Raw genomic sequence first — 21,572 nt, forward strand, 5'->3', positions numbered from 1 at the left:
TATTTTTTATCATTTTACCGTTTTTCTCAGTAGTGAGTCAGACTTGTGTAAAGATGTGGTAGAATTGCCAAATGAGCAAGATCTAGTGAGAGAAGAAGCACAGAAAATGAGCAGCCTTTTACCTACAATGTGGCTTGGAGCACAGAATGGATGGTAAGAAAATACTCATTATAAAACTACTAAATTAAGAAGAAGAAAGCAAGGAAGAATAGTCTGAACCAAAGCTGCAGTAGTACCTTTCAGTGTGCCTTATTGTGTCTTGGCATTATAGAACATAGGGAATGTATCATTCTGTAGTATAATATACTGTACTATATATTGTAGGAGTTTAACACATATATCTTTTTCAGAACAAAATTAAACTGTTATCTCTGACATGTCTCTCTAGAAAAGCCTTTTTTTATTGAAAGAAATATGGTACTATCTGAGGGTTCTGTAGTGCTGAATGTCAGATCACTAGGATCATTTACTATCCCAGTTACAGGCTCTGTGGATAGATGTTTAGTAATGTTTTGGGCAGCGGGTGGGTTAGCTGTAGCAATGCTGCAGTTATCAGTGAGATTTTTTTTTTTCCCTAGTTAAAGCTTTACCCTGGCCAAAATTGATTAAAACTATTGTATTGTCTCTGAGACATTAACGTGGTCTTGAAGTATTCATGTTTAATTCATCCCGATTATGTCCTTGCAGCTTGTATGTTCATTCTTCAGTGGCCCAGTGGAGGAAATGTGTTCATGCCATTAAACTTAAAGATTCTATTCTCAGTATTGTGTAAGTTGCCTGAAATAATGTTTTGTAAATTTTGCTAATTTAAAGTAAACCGTAATTATAGATTACTTAGATTTCCACTCTGAGTTCATTGAGACAGTAGTTAAAAAACTAAATTTATTTATTCTTTTGGGGAAGATGATGGAGAGGTGGGTTAAGTCAGCATAGTGGGGAGCAGGGGAAGTAAAGGGGATTTTATGGATACTGAAATATCAAGGGTATTTCCAGGTTTTGGGGACTCGTATAAAGAGGAAACTATAATTTTCCTAGAGATGCGTCCTACGTACTTTTTAGCTAATGTATTGTTACTATCAATTTTCTGTTTTCAGCCTGTGTGTATTACAGCCCCTTCTGTTCAATCAACCATTTTCTAAAAATCAGAAAACTATATATTTAGGAGCAAATGTGAATTTCATTTATAAAATTATGCTGAACTGTAAGAAATTATATTTACTGTAAAATATCCTATTTAGATTTTTATATTGATAATATGAATTAAATGCTAATGAGATACCTTTGCCTCCTTTCTTTTCCCAGACATGTAAAAGGAATAGTGTTAGTTGCACTAGCTGATGGAACATTAGCCATATTTCACAGAGGAGTTGGTAAGCATTCTGCTGAACGATCTTAAGCAGAATCAGTGACCGTACTGCTTCATGATAGAAACTGAGTAAATAAAATGTATCATTAGTAAATATTTTACTTTGAAAATGAATGCACTGAATTATCTGATTTTTGCAAACAGTATTAATACAACAAGCATTTCCAGTCTCTTTAATGTTTTGTGTATCTTGTCAAACTAATTTGTTAGCATTTTGGTTGATGAAGTGTAGCATTAGATATGTTCCGGCAAACTTATTTTACAGTAATTAGGAATTCCCCTGTTCTCCCTTTCTTTCTAGTAGATAGCCAAGAAGTTCTCCTACTTGGAATCACCACCATGGATCCTCACTCTGAAGTTCTTTTGAGCTGCCTCCAGGACTGTGGAATAATTGAAATTTTGAATTATAGGTACAGTAAGTAAAGTGCATGCATTAAGCCAGTCGACCCTCTGCCTGTATCTCCATCATTGTTACGCACTCCTTCAGTACAGATTTTTTCAGTCAGCTGGGTCGTCTGAACTCCATGTTAGTTTCACTCATGCCTGTCTCTACTTCAAGTTCTGCTTGCTTTTAAAAGATAAACTTAACATTAGCTTGGTTTGTTTTCCTTTAGTTGGGTATTGTGGTGTTGAGGCTGGTCTTCGGAGACTTGTTTGTCATAGAATGCTTAATGCCCTTACTTGAAAACAGCGTTTGTCATATTTAGGCCCCCACTATACTTTTGAGAACTGTATATATTAAACCTTGCTTATCTATTGATCCTGGCCACGCTGTGTAGTTGTATCTAGTTCTTGTCAATAATCCATATTTTATGTTGTCACTCTTCTTCCCACCTCTGAGCAGTGAGATTGTTGCTTATTTCTCTCTTGTGTCAGTGCTGATATATCAGGTCATAAATATAGGACAGTTTTTTACTGTCACTTGTGTCCAAAGTTAAGGCTTTTTGAAGGTTGTTATATATTTTCTGCCTTGAATCCCTAGCCATGTAAAGGCCAGCATTCTGACTTGTTCTGCAAGACCTTTCTGTTAACTTCAAATGGTAGAAACCATCCATCAGTTCAGAAGACCTTTGCACCATAGAAGCACTAAAAAAAACACTCTGGGAGTTAATATATTTCCCTTTGAAATCAAAGAAATCAGAAGTCTTCTAACTGGAAGTTGTCCTTGTCTCATGAATTTCTGGAGGCTTTTTATTATCCAGTCTCACTTCATCAAGCTTGTATCTTCCTCTCTAGGTTTAACATTGCTGCAAATGTTTCAAATACATAATCCAGAGCTGTAAGTAATCTCCATAACAATTCATAACTGGTCGGTCTGTCATAGAGGTCTATTTTTAGTTGCAGGCCCTTGGTGGGATCAGGTTTTTCCTCTTCTCCACTCTTTTTTCCTTAAAACATTCACATTGATTTATATCCTCCATACAACTTTAGTATAGTCTTCCAGGCTCTTTGAGTATTTGTGAGACTTACTTCTAGCAGGATAGCCCTTTTTTTTTTTTTTTTTTTTTCTGGCCATTATGTTGGCCAGAAAAGTCTTGTCCCATCAATTATTTTTCCATAAAAATAACATTGTTCTTATTAATGGCATTTGAGGAAAATGAGGGCTTATTCTGAATTCTACAGAAACCAATCCACTGTTCTTCTGGTTGGTTGTTCTTAAAACTCATTCCTATTTTGGGCAGAAGATGGGAGAGCTGGGGAAGTCTCTATATACAAGCTATGTGCACAAGCTACTTAATTATCAAAGCAGAACTAGTCATGTCTACAAGATACACAATATACCCCTGCCTCTTTGTGAGCATTAGTAGTTGGTCATGACTGCCAGCATTAACCTCTTTCTAATAATATTGTTTCTGAAAACCTGTATTCAATATTCTCAGCCCTACCATTCCTCAACAGGCACTGTTTCTCCATCTTCTGAGTAAGGTTCTGTATGGGAGATCTCAAATAGGAGAGATGAGGGTTGTTACTTACCAGTAATTGGAATTCTCCTGTTGGATCATCACCACAGGTTCCTTGCTTATTTGCTATCTTCTTTGTGGCGCTTTGGATCCTTGTGATCAGCTTCTAACAGAATTAAGCAGACATGCAGCACTGACGCAAATACAGGGAAAGGCTCAACTGGCTTGATACTGATACTCTTACTTTAGATACCTAAAATTCCAATGGCTACAGGGTCCTTGAAGGATCTCAGGTATATGTCAAAGAATGATGATCTTTGGAGGAGATTAACCTAGAGGAGAACTCCAGTTAATGGTGAGTGATGTCGTGTGTGCTATTTTAAAAAAAAAAAAAAAAAAAAAAAAAAGCGGCATACAGATAGTAGGCAGCATTTAAAGAAGTCATAACACACTTTAGACAATATAGGGGATAAGCTTAGTGCACTGGCCAGCATTTCCATACTCAAACAGCTAATATTCAGTGCTATGTGTAGGTTGGTGCTCATTGTACCTGTTTGTATGCCTATCCAAGCAATGCATTTAGTAGTATCTAACTGCTTTTTAAAATGCTTTGGCATACTTTGACTGAGTCACTATCTACAATCACATTCTGTAAGAATAAAAATTGCACTTATTTCCTTAGACAATAACAGTCCCACACTTAATTGTTTCAGTTTAATGGAAATTATAACTCTGAATTTGAATTGACTTTTTAAATACATGTCTATCATAACTTAATGTGAATAACACTCTTCTAAAAGATTTCAGATGAAGTGGGTTTTAGCCCACAAAAGCTTATGCCCAAATTTGTTAGTCTCTAAGACACCACAAGGACTCCTCGTTTTTACTCTTTTAAAAGTAGAGATGTACCATTTTAAAAGCAAATATGCATGCAAATTAACCTCTGTGAATTATTCCTGTTTGTTTTAAAGATGGTCAGTGGGACTTGACAAACTATCACCTCTTAGACCTGGGCCGACCTCATCACTCCATCCGATGCATGACTGTTGTACATGATAAAGTCTGGTGTGGCTACAGGAACAAAATCTATGTTGTTCAACCAAAGGCCATGAAAATAGAGGCAAGTTAAAACAGTGTTTAGTTAAAGTACAATTAATTTTTGCCATTGTCTTTTTGTCTAAACACCCTCCTCCCACCCCCAGTTTTATTCATGAACCCTGAGAAGACATTGTTCATCAGCACAGAAACAGGCCATCATTAACAAATTATCTTTTTGGAGAGAAATTAGTCAAATATCTTCTAAAATTCAACATTAATATTTCACATTGTGGTTTTTAAAAAGCAGCTTTTTTGCTTTGAGTATCAAACTTACCCCACATCTGTTTTTAAAAGTGATTGAAATTAATACATCAATTTTTGTGGAATCTGTGCATCAACCCCTCCTCTCCCTGAACAGATGCTATGAAATAAAACCTGGTAACCAACCAGCTTCTGCAGTGCCTACAGGGGGAGTGCACAATACACTGCGTTTTGTGGTCTTCCCCCATCCATCAGCAGCCTCTTCTAGGATTTGGCTTTCCATACCTTTATTTCTAGGGGATGGATTTTTTTTAACTTGTTGTATTAGGAGGGCGTTTGGCATCCAGATCAAGCAAAGTTAAAATTTACCTAGAGGTCTAAGCTGCTGTTTCCGCAGTGCCCTACATGTACATGGCATGTTTCATATACAGGAAATAGCCAGCATAAGTGACTAGGGATTTTAGGTGCTTTAGTTTTTGGGTGCCTAACTTGAGACCACACTAAAGGATCTTGATTTTTAGAGGCTGAGCGCTCAGCACCTCTGGAAAACCAGGTTTCTTTAAAGTGTCTCAAGTTGGGCTCCGAAAATCACTAATCACTCTGGAAATCTTGGCCAAGATCCTTGCTCAGAGCATCTTGCAATCTATTAGGCAATATATGGGAAAAGGAAGTGAAGACAGAAAGAACTGATGCAGCCTCATCTGAATGCTTATTGTTGCGGTTTGGCATGCATCTTGTAGTTCCAGGATTGTTTGGGATGTTACATTTATTTAATTCAGGGTTCGGCAGCCTTTCAGGAGTGGTGTGCCGAGTCTTCATTTATTCACTCTAATTTAAGGTTTCGTGTGCCAGTAATATATGAACGTTTTTAGAAGGTCTCTTTCTATAAGTCTGTGAGATATAACTAAACTATTGTATATAAAGTAAATAAGGTTTTTAAAATGTTTAAGAAGCTTCATTTAAAATTAAATTAAAATGCAGAGCCCCCCCAGACCCGGGCAGTGTGAGTGCCACTGAAAATCAGCTCGCGTGCCATAGGTTGCCTACCCCTGATTTAGTTGTACACAAGAGGACAGGATAGCAGTGGAAAGAGCCAGATAATTTTTAGGCAAATGTCTCAAACTTTACCAGCGAACCTAATTACAAAAATATAAATATATATATGATCTCTCTCTGTCTCGCGCGCTCGCTCTCTCTCTCTAGCGAGAAGGGTTGGTAGATCATAATGGCTCATAAATGGGGATGTAATAGCAAATGACTGTAGAGATGTATGTTGAGGCAACACTATGCCAAGCCTTGACAAAACACACTCAAGGCAAGGTTAGTAGCTTATCGGAAAAGTTACCAATATTTATAAGATCTGGCTGAGAAGAAATTATCTTGTCTTTTTCATGACCAATCTAATTCAAAGTATAATCTTCCATAGAAATCATTTGATGCACACCCAAGGAAAGAGAGCCAAGTGAGACAGCTGGCCTGGGTGGGTGATGGGGTATGGGTCTCTATTCGTTTGGATTCCACGCTCCGACTCTATCACGCACACACATATCAGCACCTACAAGATGTGGACATTGAACCCTATGTAAGCAAAATGCTAGGTAAGTTGCTGACTAATAAAATTAACCATAGTGTTTTTTTAATTCCTGTTGCTACTTGAATCTCTTTTTATCTACCATGGAGCTTGTCTCAACCAAAGAAGAAACTTAAAACAGGACATCAAAAGCCTATGGAATTTAACTTCCCCAACACATCTGATTCTACTGTCACTAGTCAAACAGTTTAATACTGACCATAGAGAATCGTGGTCCTTTTGGTTCAATCTCCTGATCTTAAGGACACTGCAGACAACCATTAGGAATTTAGAACTATTTAGGAAGACAAGATGGTAGTGGGAAGAAGTGTATGAAGCCCCTGAGATTTTGCAGCCTGTAAATGTGGGAGAAAAGTTGCCATGCACTTATGGGGGAGAATACTGAGGCAAAACTTCAGATATATATTTGTGTCTCATAAAACTGAATACCTGTTTTCTGATTTTGCTACCATTTTTTCCCCCAGATAGCTCTAGTTAATATTAGTCTTTGAGATTTACTTCTGTTTTATCATCCCTTCACCCCCCCCACCCCCACCCCCCCAAAAAATAAAAAAAACAAAACCAGTATTGTTTTTAAGCTAGCCAGGAAAAATACGGTGTCAGAGGTCTTTGAACTTGTCTTTAAGTTAAATCCCTTGTTTTGGGTAGGTCATTGCCTTTGCCTCGTAAGCCCAGAAGCATTTTACTGTAACATGCAGCATTAAAAAATCATGACATTCTTTAAAATTAACTGTTTATCAGTATAGTATTTTATTCCTTACAGAATCAAGATTAGACTAGAGCACAAGCCTGGAAATTGGCCCACATGAGTTCCCTCTCTAGATTCAGTGTGACTTTGGACACAATCATTATGCTTGGTTCTGTGTAAAATGGGGACATTCCCCTCATGTCACGTGGATGTTGAAGTTATGAAATGCTCTGAGCTCCCTAGAAATCCAGATGATGATTATTGGTGCCCAGAATTTTTACTAAAGCATTTGTTTGTTTTTTTTAGGTACTGGAAAACTAGGGTTCTCATTTGTGAGAATCACAGCTCTTATGGTGTCTTGTAATCGTTTGTGGGTGGGGACAGGAAATGGTGTCATCATCTCCATTCCATTAACAGAAAGTAAGTAAAATGTGAATGGATGTCTGTATCTGAATACCAAAAACAGTCGGTGAAAGTACTGTAGAAATAAGACTAAAATATGAAGTGTTATCCATGGGTTTGGTAAAGGATATAGCTACACTTATCTCCAGGTTTGAATCTGCTCCATGTTAGTAAATATCCGAGGGCTTTTTAGCTTGCATAAAATGGATTGGTACCATCTGGTCCATCTCCTAGCAGACATCTCTCCATATAAAACACTTCATCCCAAAGGCCCTCTTGGAATGCCAGGGATTGGATGGACACTGGGACTTGTAGCCTTAAAGAATGTCGGAATGTTGGCAGTGATCTGTGTAAGTTTGACAGCGCTGCCTATGATGCACTGCTTGCGACAAGAGGATTTCAACTTCTCAGTCATGACAATTTGGCATGTCCCTTGAGCTCTAAATTCACATTTTAAAGCTTATTTTGGCAGTAAGGGTATAGTTAGCACAAGTCAAATAGCCTTGTTTTCTCAGAATCCATCACACAATCGATAATGTCTCCTTGGTGTCTGTGACTAGACAGGGTGAAACTGAGCTGCTTTTAAAGGCGTTGCACAAGGTTGTAACCACATTCTTCAAATAGTTGGTGGGTAAAATTCAGCCATTGGTTATTCAGAAAGTCTGTATGTTTAAAAAAAAAAAGGTGAGCTTTTGCCATATGCTGGTGGCACATTCAAAAATGAAATACCTGCATTCTAGGAAAAGCAGTTAGCCTTTATAAAGGCTAATAGAACTACCAACCTCCTCTCCTTCCCCCTTCCCCTCCCTCCCTCAAGAGATAAACCACTGTTAATTCAAGTGCTATGAATGACAATATCGTCTTGAAACCCAAACACCTATTTAAATTCATTCCCTAAAATTTTGACAAAAAAAAAGCTCCCTGCTAGAGACTTCATTGATTCAATTTGGATCAAAGCTTTTAATAACAGAAAATGCTTGAAGAAAAGTTTCTGAAAGGAAAAGCTGGCAACTTTAAATATAGTATCAATTGTGGTGATAAACATCCTACTGTGTAAGGTTTTTAAGGTTTGACTGTAAATCAATCCTGAGGAAGACCTTTCTTTTAAATTTGCTGGTGGTAAATCTTCATGTTTTAATTCCTTTGAGAGCACATGCATTATGTTTCTCATACTGTTCCATTACATTGATCATCCATTAAGTAATTGTTTGGGGTTTTTTGCATTGCATGGGTGTATTGAGCAAAGACATAAACACTTAAAATCGTAACGAGTTTTGAAATAGTTAAATCAGGCTTCCAAAAACTAAATAGTTGCACTTAGCTTGTAGCAAAGTCAGTTTTTTAAAAGTTTGGTGGAGATTTTCCTTTTTGAATACTGTGAACCTAAAAAAGGATCCCGTCAACGCTGGTAGGCTTAATTTTAGGTCTATTAATGTTCTGGTTCATGAACACAATGATGCTTCTCTCCCTGCTTTGTACTTATGAGTAGGCAGGATTTTGTAAATTTCAGTACCCTGCCATTGTAAATGTTCGTGATTACAAGAACAGACCACATAGCTTGCATGCATACACAACTACAAACAAACTCAGTCCCCTTGGTCTGTTGGTGAGTTGATGAGCTGGACATCTTATCTCGCACGTATAGTAGTCACTTTCTAGAGCCGATGGATTTTTCAGGGTGAGGAAGAAATATTAAAACAATGTTTAACTATACATTGTTTTGCCCATCAGTTTTGATCGTGTCCATTTAAGAAAAGAGAGAAAGGGGAAACTTTACTATTTAATGATGTAACTTAACAATAATAAAAATATCACATTAAAGTGACATGGACTTCATTGACCATTTATCCTGAAACCATATAACAAGATATTGTTCTTGATTACTTTTATTGAATCTTCTTTAACTAGGTTTTTAACTATGTTAGGAGCTAAAATCTAAAACGCTGTCTTATCAAATACTCAAATATGAAAGTGGCAGGTTCTCATTAATCCTTCTCCTCTACTGTCATACCTATCCATTTCCCCTTTCCTCCTTTCTCACTTTAGCTGTAATCCTCCACCAGGGACGTTTACTGGGGCTGAGGGGTAAGTGCAGATCCTGAACAAAAATCTATTTTCAGGCTTCTAATAGCCACTTTGAGGCTGTTTCCCACTTCTATAGATTGACCCTTTGTATGTTCCTCAATGTTTTCCCACTCGGTTACTGCATTGCAGCAGTTTTATGTTTGCTTAAATGGCCACCAATCTGCTCAGCAGTTTAGTGTATCATCCTGTGTTGCAGCTGAACTTTCATACAGACTTTGTTTTTCTTCCAGCAAATAATTTGATACCATATCTCATAACTTCGTCATTAATCCACATCGTTGACTGTCTCATTACAAATCACATTTCTTTCACCCCTTTGATAGTCTTTGGAATGGAGATGGCTTGTCTGTCTAGCATGAATAAGAAGCACTTTTCTGTCAGTGGATTTTAAATCATCCCAGCAAAAACTAAACAGTGTTTATAATGGTGTAGCTGCTTTATGCCCACAGCTGACTATTTTTAGTGGGGTTTGTGCTGGCAATAGGATACCCTATCATCACAGATGCTAAGGAAATCTTCCTTTCACATTTTAATTTAGTTATATATTTGAATGATTTAGGATTTGTGTTCATTGAGACATCAATTAGATGTATTGTATATTAAAGATATTTTTCCCTCACGAATTTAGGGTTTTTTAAAAAGTAAATCTTAAGACAATTATGCTAGACGAATAAGAATCCTACTCCATTTTGTGATGTACTTCAAATAACCAAGCATGCAGTCTTATTTTTTCTTTCCAGCTCTGTCCTGAATTGGCATTTCTGCCCTTCTGTTCCATTTTATCTGAATTGGCTTTAGCTTTTAGATAGTACCATAAGGTTACTTAACAAATAACCACTTCTACAGACTGAATTTTCAAGTGGAAAACATTTTTGTTCTTTTCTTTTACAGCTAATAAAACAACAGCAGGCTCTGGAAACCGTCCTGGGAGCGTTATACGTGTATATGGGGATGAAAACAGTGATAAAGTGACTCCTGGAACATTCATACCATATTGTTCAATGGCACACGCACAGCTTTGCTTTCATGGGCACCGTGATGCTGTTAAGTTTTTTGTTGCAGTACCTGGTAAGCTCTGTATTCCTGTTCTTAAAATGCGGGGTTTTGCCTTTTTTAGATCTCTGCTCCGTGGATGCAGTGTTGAGATAGGCAGAGCCAATGTGAGCGGGAAAACCCCATATTCAGAAATGGAGTTAGGATTCTAGGCTTCAAACCATAGTGCATTTGGAGAGAGACCTCCTTGCTTCTGAGACAGTGGGTCAGCATTTCAGTTCAGAAAGCCCCATCCTGTTTAATGGTACGAGAATGGTCTGCGTGGTAGTGGAGAAAATGCTTTGCTTTCATCTGGGAGGAGATGCATTCAGGGGTGAAGAAGGGAGGAGTTGAGCACTTGGCTATTAAAAAGGTAGTGAAATGAATTGGTAGATGGTTACAGCTGTGATGTAAGAATTTGGCACAAGCCAGCCCAGTTCCTGTGCTCAAGGAACATTCTGTATGAATGAAGCACAATTGATAGAGAATGCCCCTATTGTAAAAATATTGGTTCAAAAAGCCAAGCATGCTTTTTTTAGAAACTAGAATGCCAGATGCATGCCCATATTGAATGTGCATACACAGACGAGTTGGCCCCAGGAAGGCAGGAGTGAGTTTATTTGCTTAAAAAGGTGACAGTGCTTTAATGATACGTAAAGAATTCCAATTGCTCTGCTCTTTTTCTAAAGTCACTGTTGAAAGTGGATTTAACTGTTGTACTGAAACGGAATTAGCTTTACATTTCAGTATCAAGTAACCAAACTAGACTTGTTGCATTCTTTAATTTACATTAAACAAATTATTCATACCTAAATTCAAGTAACCTGCATCAATTTTTCCTCTCCCTAAAACATGAGGGGAGTAAAACACAAGATATATGCAAATATACTCTACCCATGTTTTGCTTCAAGCTTTTCATGAGAAACTGAACCTGTTTGGATTAGATCTTCCTTAGAAAGAGACTATTTATTCACTGGTATTCCAGTTTGCCTTAGACCATTTCTTTCCTCCTGTTCAGCAACAAGTTTACTATCAGCATTATAGCTCTACCAGTCAGGAAGCAGCAGACGTGGTTTGACAAGTGAGCGGTTAAAAAGAGATCTTTTTCTGTCTGTCCAATCAAACTGTTCAGGTGGAAGCTAAAATTCTACGAGCACTGGTTCCTGTGTGTTTTCCACAGATGGGTACACGTGCACCCAAGACCAGAAAATCTTGCAAGTAGTGTCTCTTGGTCCACACCTGCACCCTGGAGCTCCCCAGGCTCAGTACTGAGGGTATGAAGGGAGGTGCAGACTGACCGCCTCTCCAGTTCCTTCTTATTGCCACATAGCCTGAGTTGGAATTCTCTGTGTGAAGCTAACTTTGCAGGGTCTTTATTTGTAAACATAATGGCTTATAGAGTTTAGTGGTTTTGGTCATCTCTTTATAATTAGTGTAAATTAGTTTTCCTCACTTCAGGGACCCTTTCCATTTCCCTCCTTATGGGAAGGACTATGCCCAGAGTTCTGGGGTTCAAGAATTGTTTTCTGTGCCTTGCTCCTTCTCTGCCAGTGATGACCACCAGTGCTGTCTTTGCTGCCTTGGGGGAGGCCCATGTCTCCTCCAAGTGCAGTATCTGCTGCTCCTTCTCTCCCCAGGCCTAAGTAAGATGAGAGCAAGTACCTTATGTAGAAAGCCATGAAACCCCAGTCAGATCCAGGCAGGGGAGAGCCCCTCCCCCCCCGCAATACATTGGCCTCAGCCCTCAAGCATCTTCGCTCTAAGCGTGAATTCCGAAGCAGAGGCCAGATCTGATAAAACCAAAGACCAGTCGTCTTATGAGAGTAATGGATACTGACACAGAAACGGATCCCTTTCAGATCTGCTCCCAAGAGAAAGGATCCCGCCTGACTCCTTCCAAATTGGGTGAGTCCTTGTACTCAGGTCCTAAAGACTTTAGATCCACTTAATCCTCCTGACCGCAAGGATCCAATGTTACCAATTCAGTACCAGCTAGTAAGGCAAAAGATCACCACCACCAGCACTAGCCAAGAGCTCCAGATGGGACTCTTTTCCTCCAACAGTGCCAGCCCAATCTCATAAGGACCCACCAACTACTAAGCCTGTGGATGTGCCTGTTCCGACAGTACTGACTACTGGGACCCCTCATGCTCAGGAATGGACTGAGAGTTAATCTCCCTGGAGGATATCTTTGCCCTCCCATAGCCAAATTTTGCTCTGCTTTCAGGTCCAGTCCTTCTGAGAGACATTTCAACACCAGAAAAGGAATCCACCTTGAGGAACAAGAGCTGCACTCCTCTGTCCACAAGCTGGTGTCTCCATCCACCAGCATCAACAGTACCACAGATGGAACTGGATCTCACCATTTCATCAGCTGAATCCGATATTCAGGACAAACCATTGCCTCCACAAAGGACCAGACAGGGCTTCTAGACTGTCCTGAATCCATTCTTTGACCAGATTACCCTCCCAGGAACTGCTGGTACCTGATGTCTTGCCACCCCCCACCTTCCCTCAACTAGCCTTCAAACCATCATACTGGCCCTGTTGGGGTCCATGGATCACTACACACAGCACCCTGGATCCATGCAAGAGTTTCACCAGCCCTCTTCTCCTAGGCAACAGCAACTGACTCCACCAGCATATATGGAGGAGGAGGAGGACGTTGAGCTGGATCTGCTGGTACCAGGGTACTGACAAGCATCTCCTCCTCCTCCCCTGATGAAGCAATCACCCCATCCCCACCTAATGCCCACAGGCAATACCAAAACCTCTCACAGTGGGTGGCAACTGAACTTTAGATCCCACTTGAGGAAGCTCATGACACAGAGCATAAGTTTTTGGACATACTATAAACCACATAGCTCTCCTAGTAAATGAGGCTGTTGTGGAACGAGCCATAGTGATATGGTGCACACCTGCATCATACACCCCTACTCCCAAAGTAGCTGAGAGAGATGTCCCTCCAAAAGGGGCAGAATTTGTGTCGTGTTCCCCCCCCCCCCCCCAACTCCCCAGTAGTACAAACAGCTATGGAAAGATCCAGACAACAGGATGCCTCCTGTGGACAAGGGCACTAAACATCTTGACCTCCTTAGGAGGAAGGTGTTCAGATCCACCAGCCTCCAGTTTACTAACTGCGCCTGGTAAACAGTGATTCTCAAGTGTGATTTTTTTTTTTTATGAACTATTTAAAGTTCTTGGAGCTTAGAGATAAATTTCTCAGGAGGAAAGGGCCCAATTACAAACCTTTGTCGATGCGGGTAGACTCATGGCAAAAACTTCACTTCAAGCCACAGTTGATGTGGCTGATGTCGCATCTATAGCTATAGCCACTGCAATGGTAATGAGGCATAAATTTGTGGCTTGCCTCTTTGGGGTTGCCCAGAACACCATCAAGGTGTCGTTTGACCGAACTAATCTCTGACAGACTAGTCTTTCTACACGTCTTAAAAGACTCCAGGACAAGCCTGTTTCTCCTGTGCATTTATACCCTGGCTTGGAAGAAGACATACCCTAAACAGGTATATAAAGCAAGGTTTCTTCCACAGCCTTTCTGTCATTGACCCATATGAAGTGGCAGAAGTTGCAAAGACCAAGATATGCAACCCCATCCACCTCAGTGTCAGCCACCCAGTAAAGGTTACTTTTGATGGAACACTCAGGAGTTGTGAACCATCACAGATGCCATCCCCTGCACAGCATTATTCACCCACAACTGGAGGGCTATAATCATGGACAAATGGGTACTAGATATGATCCACTTTGGTTACACTGTTGAGATTCTTTCTCCACCTCCCCAGAAACCACCTTCCCAGCCCTTCTTTAGAGATCAGTCTCATGAGGAGATTCTCTGACAAGAGGTGGACACTTTTTTTTCTCAAGTGAGGGGCTATAGAGCAAGTGCCACCTCAATATCAAGGGAAAGAGTTCTACTCTTCATATTTTGTAGTTCCCAAGAAAGGATGGAGGCCCATTCTCGACTTGCATCAACTAAATATTTTTATTTGCAAATTCGGCGTAGTTATGTTGGCACTGATAATTTCATCTCTGGAAGAAGACAGATGGTTTGTTGCTTTCAGCATGAAAGATGATTAATTTCATGTGAATGTTCACCCATGGCACAGAAGGTTTCTTAGATTTCTAGTAGGACAGGAACACGACCAGTTCCAGGTACTCCTGTTTGGCAACAGCACTCGGGGACTTCACCAAGGTCTTCTCAGTGGAGGTGGCACAGATGAGACAAAACTGCTACACCATCTTCCGAGACGTGGACTTGCTCCAAACAGGAAGATCCAGCTGCAAAGTTCATCTTTGCTTTGCCTCCTGGCATCTTTGGGAATCTGCATGAACATGGAGAAGTTTACTGACTCTCAGACCATAGACTTAATAGGAGTGATCCTAGCCTTGACCTCAGCAAGGGCATGTCTCCTTATGGACAGATTCGAGGCCATGAGCAGCCTGATAAGCCATCACTCACAGACCTCCAGCTACTGTCAAGGTCTGTCTTTCCCTACTAGGCAACATGGTCTCTTATACTTGCATAATGCCATTTGGCAGGCTTCATCTCCATTGCCTAATGGCCTGGCTTTGGTATTTTTACTAGACAGACAGTATGAATACCGAAGTGACAGTCCCCACCAATGTCAGGCCTTCCCTCGCCTGGTGGATGAGCCCAGAGCAAGTGTGTGCTAAAGTCCCTTTCCTTCCTCCCACATCTGACACAATCATAATCACAGAGGCATCCCTCATAGGCTAGGGAGCCAACACGGGTGACCACACAACACAAGGTACGTTGACACCTTCAGAGGCCAGAATGCTCATCAGTCTCCTGGAATTAAGAGCAGCCAGACAGGCGTGCAATGCATTCCTCCCACTTAAACAATCCCAACCTGACCGGATAATGTTGGACAACTTGATGACTGTCTTCTGTATAAACAAATAAGGAGGGATGAAATCTCTTCTGTGCGTAGAGTAATCCTCTTAGGGAACGGGTGTATCTGGAATCACATCACACTCTGTGACATACCTCCCGGGTGCACAAAACTCAGAGGTGGATAATTTCAGCAAGCACTTCTCCACCGACCATGAGTGGGAGATACACAATTCAATGCTAAATGAAATCATCACTCAGTGGGGAATGCCATCCCGGGACCAATTCGCCAAATCACTGGACACGTGCTCGATGTCCCACCTATCCATGAAGGTTGTCTTCCTTCTCACCATCATGTCAGCCAAAAGGCTGAGCAAGCTGTGGGCACTTCTGGCTGACCCCCTATACGCTACTTTTCATAAAGAAAAGGAATCCCTTTGCCTCCACCCAAAATTAATCGGTAAGGTAATTTCAGAGTTACATATAAATCAGTCAGTTCACTTACCAGTATTCTTTGCAAAGCATTCTACCTGCAAAGTATGAAACCAATTAAAAAAATGGCAAGACACTTGCTATAACAGAGCAAGAATGCAAACAAGTGGTATCTGCTCAGACTACGTGGGTTTTTGGTTTATACTCCGTTGATATCAGCGCATCTCCCTTCCCGGGATGAGGTGAGGGCCCGTTCCATTAGAGCACAGGCAACCTCAGTGGTTTCTCTTCAAGCAATGCCGATGCTGGACACTTGTAAGGCAACAACCGGGAGTTCCAGCGACACTTTCATTACACTTTAGTCCAAGCCTCTTCTGAAGATGCAGCCTTTGGAATGGCAGTATTACAGACATCTGTACTGTGTGCATCCTTGCATCCCCCTCCTATTTGACTACCTCTTACCTGTCGCACATGTGAAATACACAGAGACCAGCACTCGAAGAAATGGAGGGTTACTTATTTGTAACTGGAGGTTCTTTGAGATGTATGGTTCCTATCTGTATTCTACTACTTGCCCTCTTCCTTCTCTGCTTTAGATCATGACAGGATTCATGGTAGAGAAATAACCGGAGAAGCGGTCCATCCGCTCCTCCCTTTATATCCTGAGTGCTGAGTATGAGGAGCTCCAGGGCACAGGCGTGGATCAAAAGACACTACTTGCAAGATTTTCCAATCTCAGGCACATGGTACACACACATTCCCACATGTGAAATACAGATAGGGCCCGCTCCTCTCAAAGAGCCTCCAGTTACAGGTAAGTAACCTTTATATCTCACATCTCTTTAAAGAGTTAGGGGATAATCTTAGCATGGCCAGCATTCTGTCTCTTGCTGATGGGGTCTAGCATCAAGGCTGAGAGTAGCTGAATGCATGGTTGGCCATAAAATATATGTCTAGCAAAGCCACAGCGCTATTCGTCCCTAATCAGTTACTTTGAAGATATTTCATATTCAAGGTGCTGAATAAAAACCATGTCTTTTTCTGAAATACAGGTCAAGTTGTTTGCCCAGCCAACAGTGGTGGAGCAGAACTATCAGGTGATAAATCTGCCCAAGAATTCTTCAGCCAAACTCCCTTAAAATCTATGTTGGTGATAAGTGGAGGAGAGGGATATATTGACTTCAGGATGGGTAAGAAGTTGGATCTTGCAAAATGTGTTTTCATTACCCTTGTATAATGCAGTAAAAGTGCTTTATGATAGTTAATGACTTGATCTGTTTTTCTGTTTAAAAGCTAAATCTGTTATGAGGCTTCTAAGGAAGGGGACAGTAATTTAGGAAAGTTTCTGGTATCTGAATATGTTTGGATAAATATTAGCCCTGTATGGATTTAATAGAAGACTGAACTGTAACTGTAACCATATTCTTTCTGAAAATGACTTATATTAGTCTTAGTGCCTTTCATCCAGAAGGATTTCAGAATGCTTTCATACATTTAGATACACTGTAGCTCATATATTAACTATCCAGGAATCTCTTCACTCACCCACTTCTGAAATGCAGCCACCTTTGGGATAAAACCCAACAGCTGTTTAACATCTACACTACCTAAGATAGGACAAACAGGACTTTATTTGGGGAGTGGCAGAAGTCTTCTCATTTTCATTAATGGACAAGTAAGTCAGTGACACATTTGAAATCGGGCTGTGGAGAAGAGATAGATAAAGTGAAAAGATTTTAGTCAAATCTTTGTCAAGACTAATGCAATCTGCATACAAATATTCATTCAAACCCCATTTTTCAAGCCCTAGTCCATGTTCCTGTATTTCTTGGACTACTTTGACAAGAAGGCATTAAGTGCTATTGTGTTAATATCTTACATTGCTGGACATGTGCCCTTGGCTTAATTTACCTTTTTAATAAACCTGATTTTTAAAGATTACATGAGTCTTTGTCCAGAAATCTTAAAATTTTCCTTTTATAAGAAAAAAGAAGAAATCAGTTCAGATCTATGCTTGCCCTTTTTTCATATAGAAGCTTGTAACGGTTCCTGGTCTGGTAACACTCTTGCATTGATCCCACCTGTATGGACTTGGTATATGTTTACCAAATAAACACGGGTTTACTTAACAATGTACAATCCCTTGCCCCCTCCAGTCAAAATTATAAAAGTATGTCTGCAAGCTCTTCCTCCCTGTTGCAATCCCACTCATGTCAACACTTCCGCTTGGATGATATGCAGGGTAAACATTGTGTCCCTTTTTTATTTTGCTTTATGTATCCTAGCATCAAACCTTAGATTCTCAGAAAATAAATGAGACATTTATAAGTTAGTTAATTTAAGCTAGGGCTAGTATTAATAAATATGGTCTTCAGAATGCAATGTTGTGGAATATTTGTAGTGCAAGTTTCCAGCTTGCTAACTTAGTTTTTTGTTTTGAATCTGCTGCTGCTCTAGGGGCAGATGGCAACTGTCTTTTATTGCGTATTCTTGCCCATTACTACACTGACCCTTCCTGGTGTATAGTGCTAATACCAATGTATTTTCATTGGTATGTTCAGCTGAATTTAAGTTGTCGTTTCTCAGGTGATGAAGGTGAGGAATCTGAACTTCCTGGAGAAGCTCTGCAACTTGAACCTTCTGTAGCCAAAGCTGAGAGGAGTCACCTAATAGTGTGGCAAGTAATGTATGGCAATGAGTGAACCCACTAAGAAGCAGCTGGAGGCTGAAAAAAGGCTTCTGCATGTTTTTTGGTTTTTTATTTTTGCAGAATCTGTTTCACTACATGGTGTTGAAGCATTTGTTTGCTGTTTAACTTTATATCGCAAATCTGTCAGACCTTAACAATACAGGAATTAGCTTGTGCTGTTTTACTGCACCAGTGTTACATAGGTAAGATCAGTATAATGAAGAAATCAGTGTTTCCTTTCTCAAGACTGGTGACCACTGGTAAGCAATCCAGAGAGCTTACTGTACCACAACAATGTAATGTAGTTCACTTCTTTTGCTAGTGTCACTCTCTATCACTAATTGAGTTAAACTTCATTACAGCTGAGATTAATTGATCTGTACAACATATTGAGTGAAACAGCAGAGTTATTCCCAGTGTATTATAACATTGACAAACTAATGTCAGATGAATTATCAAGATTCATGTATACATTCAGTGAGGGCTAAAGTGAATTGTAAATTTTAACTTTTATTTTCAAACCTGACAAATTGTGTTTATATAGTGTATACAGTTTTGTTTGTGGTTTTCATCAAAACTTCTGGGGGAAGAGGGGATTGTATAGAAGAACTTAAAACAACAATATTTAAATAAAATTTCATGTTTGACTGCTGAAGAACTTTAAAGTTTGAGAACTGCTACCCTCAATAACGAACGGTTTGGAGAACAGTCTTCTCGCTTTTTCCTTGTTAATTGGCAACGTCTCTGTAATTTCCAAAGGACACTTAGACATTGGGATGATTATAAAACTGAAAAGTTGTAAAATCCTTGAGCAGGGGATACATTTATTTTCTTCATGACTTAAATCCATATATCTTTTCTTAGACCCTAGAGCAATCTTCTCTGCCTAGCTAGTCAAACTCATGAGTAACTGTTATGGAGGTTAAAGACCTCAAACAGAGCAAAAGAACTGACTGACAAAAAAGAAAATACATTCTGCCCAAATGAAATTGCAAAGGAACTTTCAGCTCTATAATTAGGCAAAAAACACATAATTGTTTCATACCCCTGTTTAGGTAGTGAAATACTATGTTGTTTAAAGAAAAACACATTAACAGATTAGTAACATTTAAGATCGAGTTAACTGACAGAAGCCAGGAGAGTCCAATATCAAGGCGGACATTCTGTCTACTCACCATATATTTTTTTAACCACAATAGAGTGAGTTCAGGATTGAGTGTCTTCCTTTTGCTTTGAATTTCCTGAGTTGGTATCAAAACTGAGTTGAACACTTTCTATATAGTTTCTGTAAAATGTATAACACTTAGCCAGTTTGTTCGTTAATTTAGTCTCTGAACAGTAGACATTTTTAAAAATCTGAACATTCAGCACGTATCCCGAAAAGACTGGGACTGTCTGAGCAATCTGTTTAAGTGACAGAATGGAACAGTTTCAAAGGAATAAATATAGACAAACGTTTTTTAAAACTGCCTAAACATTTTTATGCAATAGGAGCAGTTCTGGTCTATCAGGTAAACGTGTTTATATATTTTTCTTAATTTTTTAAAAACACATTTAGCTGAGGTCTATTGTGTAAATATATATTTAGGCAGCTTTTTTCAAAGGCATATCATATCTGATAAACCAGAAAAACTCCATTCAGGTCTATTGGTTAGATTTATATGTATAAATACTTTTTAAACAGCATATTTTGTACACAACTGTTCCACTCTCGTAAATGTATATTTAGGACATAAGCTATGTAGTAAAAATCCTTATTAAAAATGCCTAATATCTTGGTAGTGTATTTTCTCTCCAGAATGCCAAACATGATGAGTGTTATTCACAAATCATTTTCCAAATTTTCATTTTTACAATCAATCTTGAATTGCTTTGGCTTAAATATGAAATCTGGGAACTTTAAAAAAAAATACAAGTACATAAAATCAGACTGTCTTAAACATTGTTATAAGAAAGACCTATTTAAAAAATATATATATATTTAGATTTGTATGCTGAACTTCAAGCACATTTGAGTTATATCTCATGAAATTGGTGTCTGAGAAAAATGCTGACTAAACTTTAACAGTAATGCAAACATCACTACAACTGGTGCAGTTTTATTGCTCCTCCTGCCATCTTTCCTTTTAAATTTAACTTATTGGCTATTAGGAAAACATTCTATAAGCTTTATGCGCCAGTGGGTTTTCACTTTCATGTATTCTCAGAAAGAACGCACAATTCTGTTCCTTAAGTCTTGTATAGCATTTTATTTGTAATTATTAACGGTTTCTCTGAACTGCTTCACTGCTGTCAAATAGAGCAGATGTGTCTGGCAAGTGCATCCCTCGTCTTTTTTGCCAAATCAAATGTGTCTGGTACACTGTGCCATTCTAGTCACTTCAGTGGACCAGCTCTTGCAAAAATGGCTGCAGAGACAGAAGTGTTTGTGTCCAATAATGGAGGGGTTTTAAAGGAAACACGGCCTGTCACCACAGTACAACTGTGGGTGTAGAAGAGGGGGTTGCACACTACTCTGCATTATTCATTTTAAAATTTATCCCCTGTTCTAAGGAACAGTAGGTTAAGGGCATACTACTTCTCCTCACAATGCACTGGGATTTATAAATTCCAGATCACTTTGAAGGGTGGGTAAAGCACGTAAAAACCCCATGCATCAAGATGACAAACTCCTAAAAATCCTAAATCTCAAGAATGTGTTTATGCATCACAGACTTGTGGTTTAAACGTCCTATAAAAAGGAATCAATTTCTTGATAGCTACAACTTGTTAATAGTTTGAAAACATTTCGAGCACAAAATATGCAGCACATTACTTGTCTGGATAAGTGTGTTTGCATGGTAAAGGTAAAATGACTTATATAAGCTGCTGTATTGTTCATTTCTTGTAAAGGTCTTCCTGCGTTGGATCGGATAGAGCTGGCAGAGTGTAGACACTTTATCATAGGCTGCCTTCGTAACAAACAAATGTTAAAACTGTTTTATTATACTAACTGTTCTAAAGAACATATGTCTTTAAAATGGTGTGTAACTGAATATTTATTTCCATGTGAGTATTATAAAAGTTACCAAAGGATTAAACTTGATTTAGCACTCTTGTAAGTGACCCTGTTGAGCTGGGGTCTTGTAAGTGACCCTTGTCTGTAAAATGAGACACAGTAAAAAAAAAAAAATAATAATAAAATACAGCTCTATGTGGAAGTTAAATATTTTTC

General features: G+C 39.2%; 1 protein-coding gene across 5 annotated transcripts in view; it reads left to right on the plus strand.

Moving 5' to 3' along the window:
- The window catches only part of SPAG9 (sperm associated antigen 9), a 105,059-nt gene extending 84,230 nt beyond the window's left edge, over positions 1-20,829 (plus strand). For 2 of the 5 annotated variants that reach the window (XM_074970568.1, XM_074970571.1), the window contains 10 exons: positions 31-153; positions 688-768; positions 1,303-1,370; positions 4,239-4,387; positions 5,993-6,164; positions 7,152-7,265; positions 9,294-9,332; positions 10,224-10,400; positions 16,722-16,859; positions 18,256-20,829. In XM_074970568.1, coding sequence (XP_074826669.1) covers positions 31-153; positions 688-768; positions 1,303-1,370; positions 4,239-4,387; positions 5,993-6,164; positions 7,152-7,265; positions 9,294-9,332; positions 10,224-10,400; positions 16,722-16,859; positions 18,256-18,371 — 1,177 coding nt within the window. In that variant the 3' untranslated portion in view covers positions 18,372-20,829. The remainder of the gene's footprint in view (positions 1-30; positions 154-687; positions 769-1,302; positions 1,371-4,238; positions 4,388-5,992; positions 6,165-7,151; positions 7,266-9,293; positions 9,333-10,223; positions 10,401-16,721; positions 16,860-18,255) is intronic. The other 3 variants (XM_074970570.1, XM_074970572.1, XM_074970569.1) reach the window with 2 other exon arrangements.
- Positions 20,830-21,572: the final 743 nt, after the last annotated feature.

The sequence above is a fragment of the Natator depressus genome, chromosome 14, assembly GCF_965152275.1.
Source record: "Natator depressus isolate rNatDep1 chromosome 14, rNatDep2.hap1, whole genome shotgun sequence".
NCBI classification, from domain to species: domain Eukaryota; kingdom Metazoa; phylum Chordata; order Testudines; family Cheloniidae; genus Natator; species Natator depressus.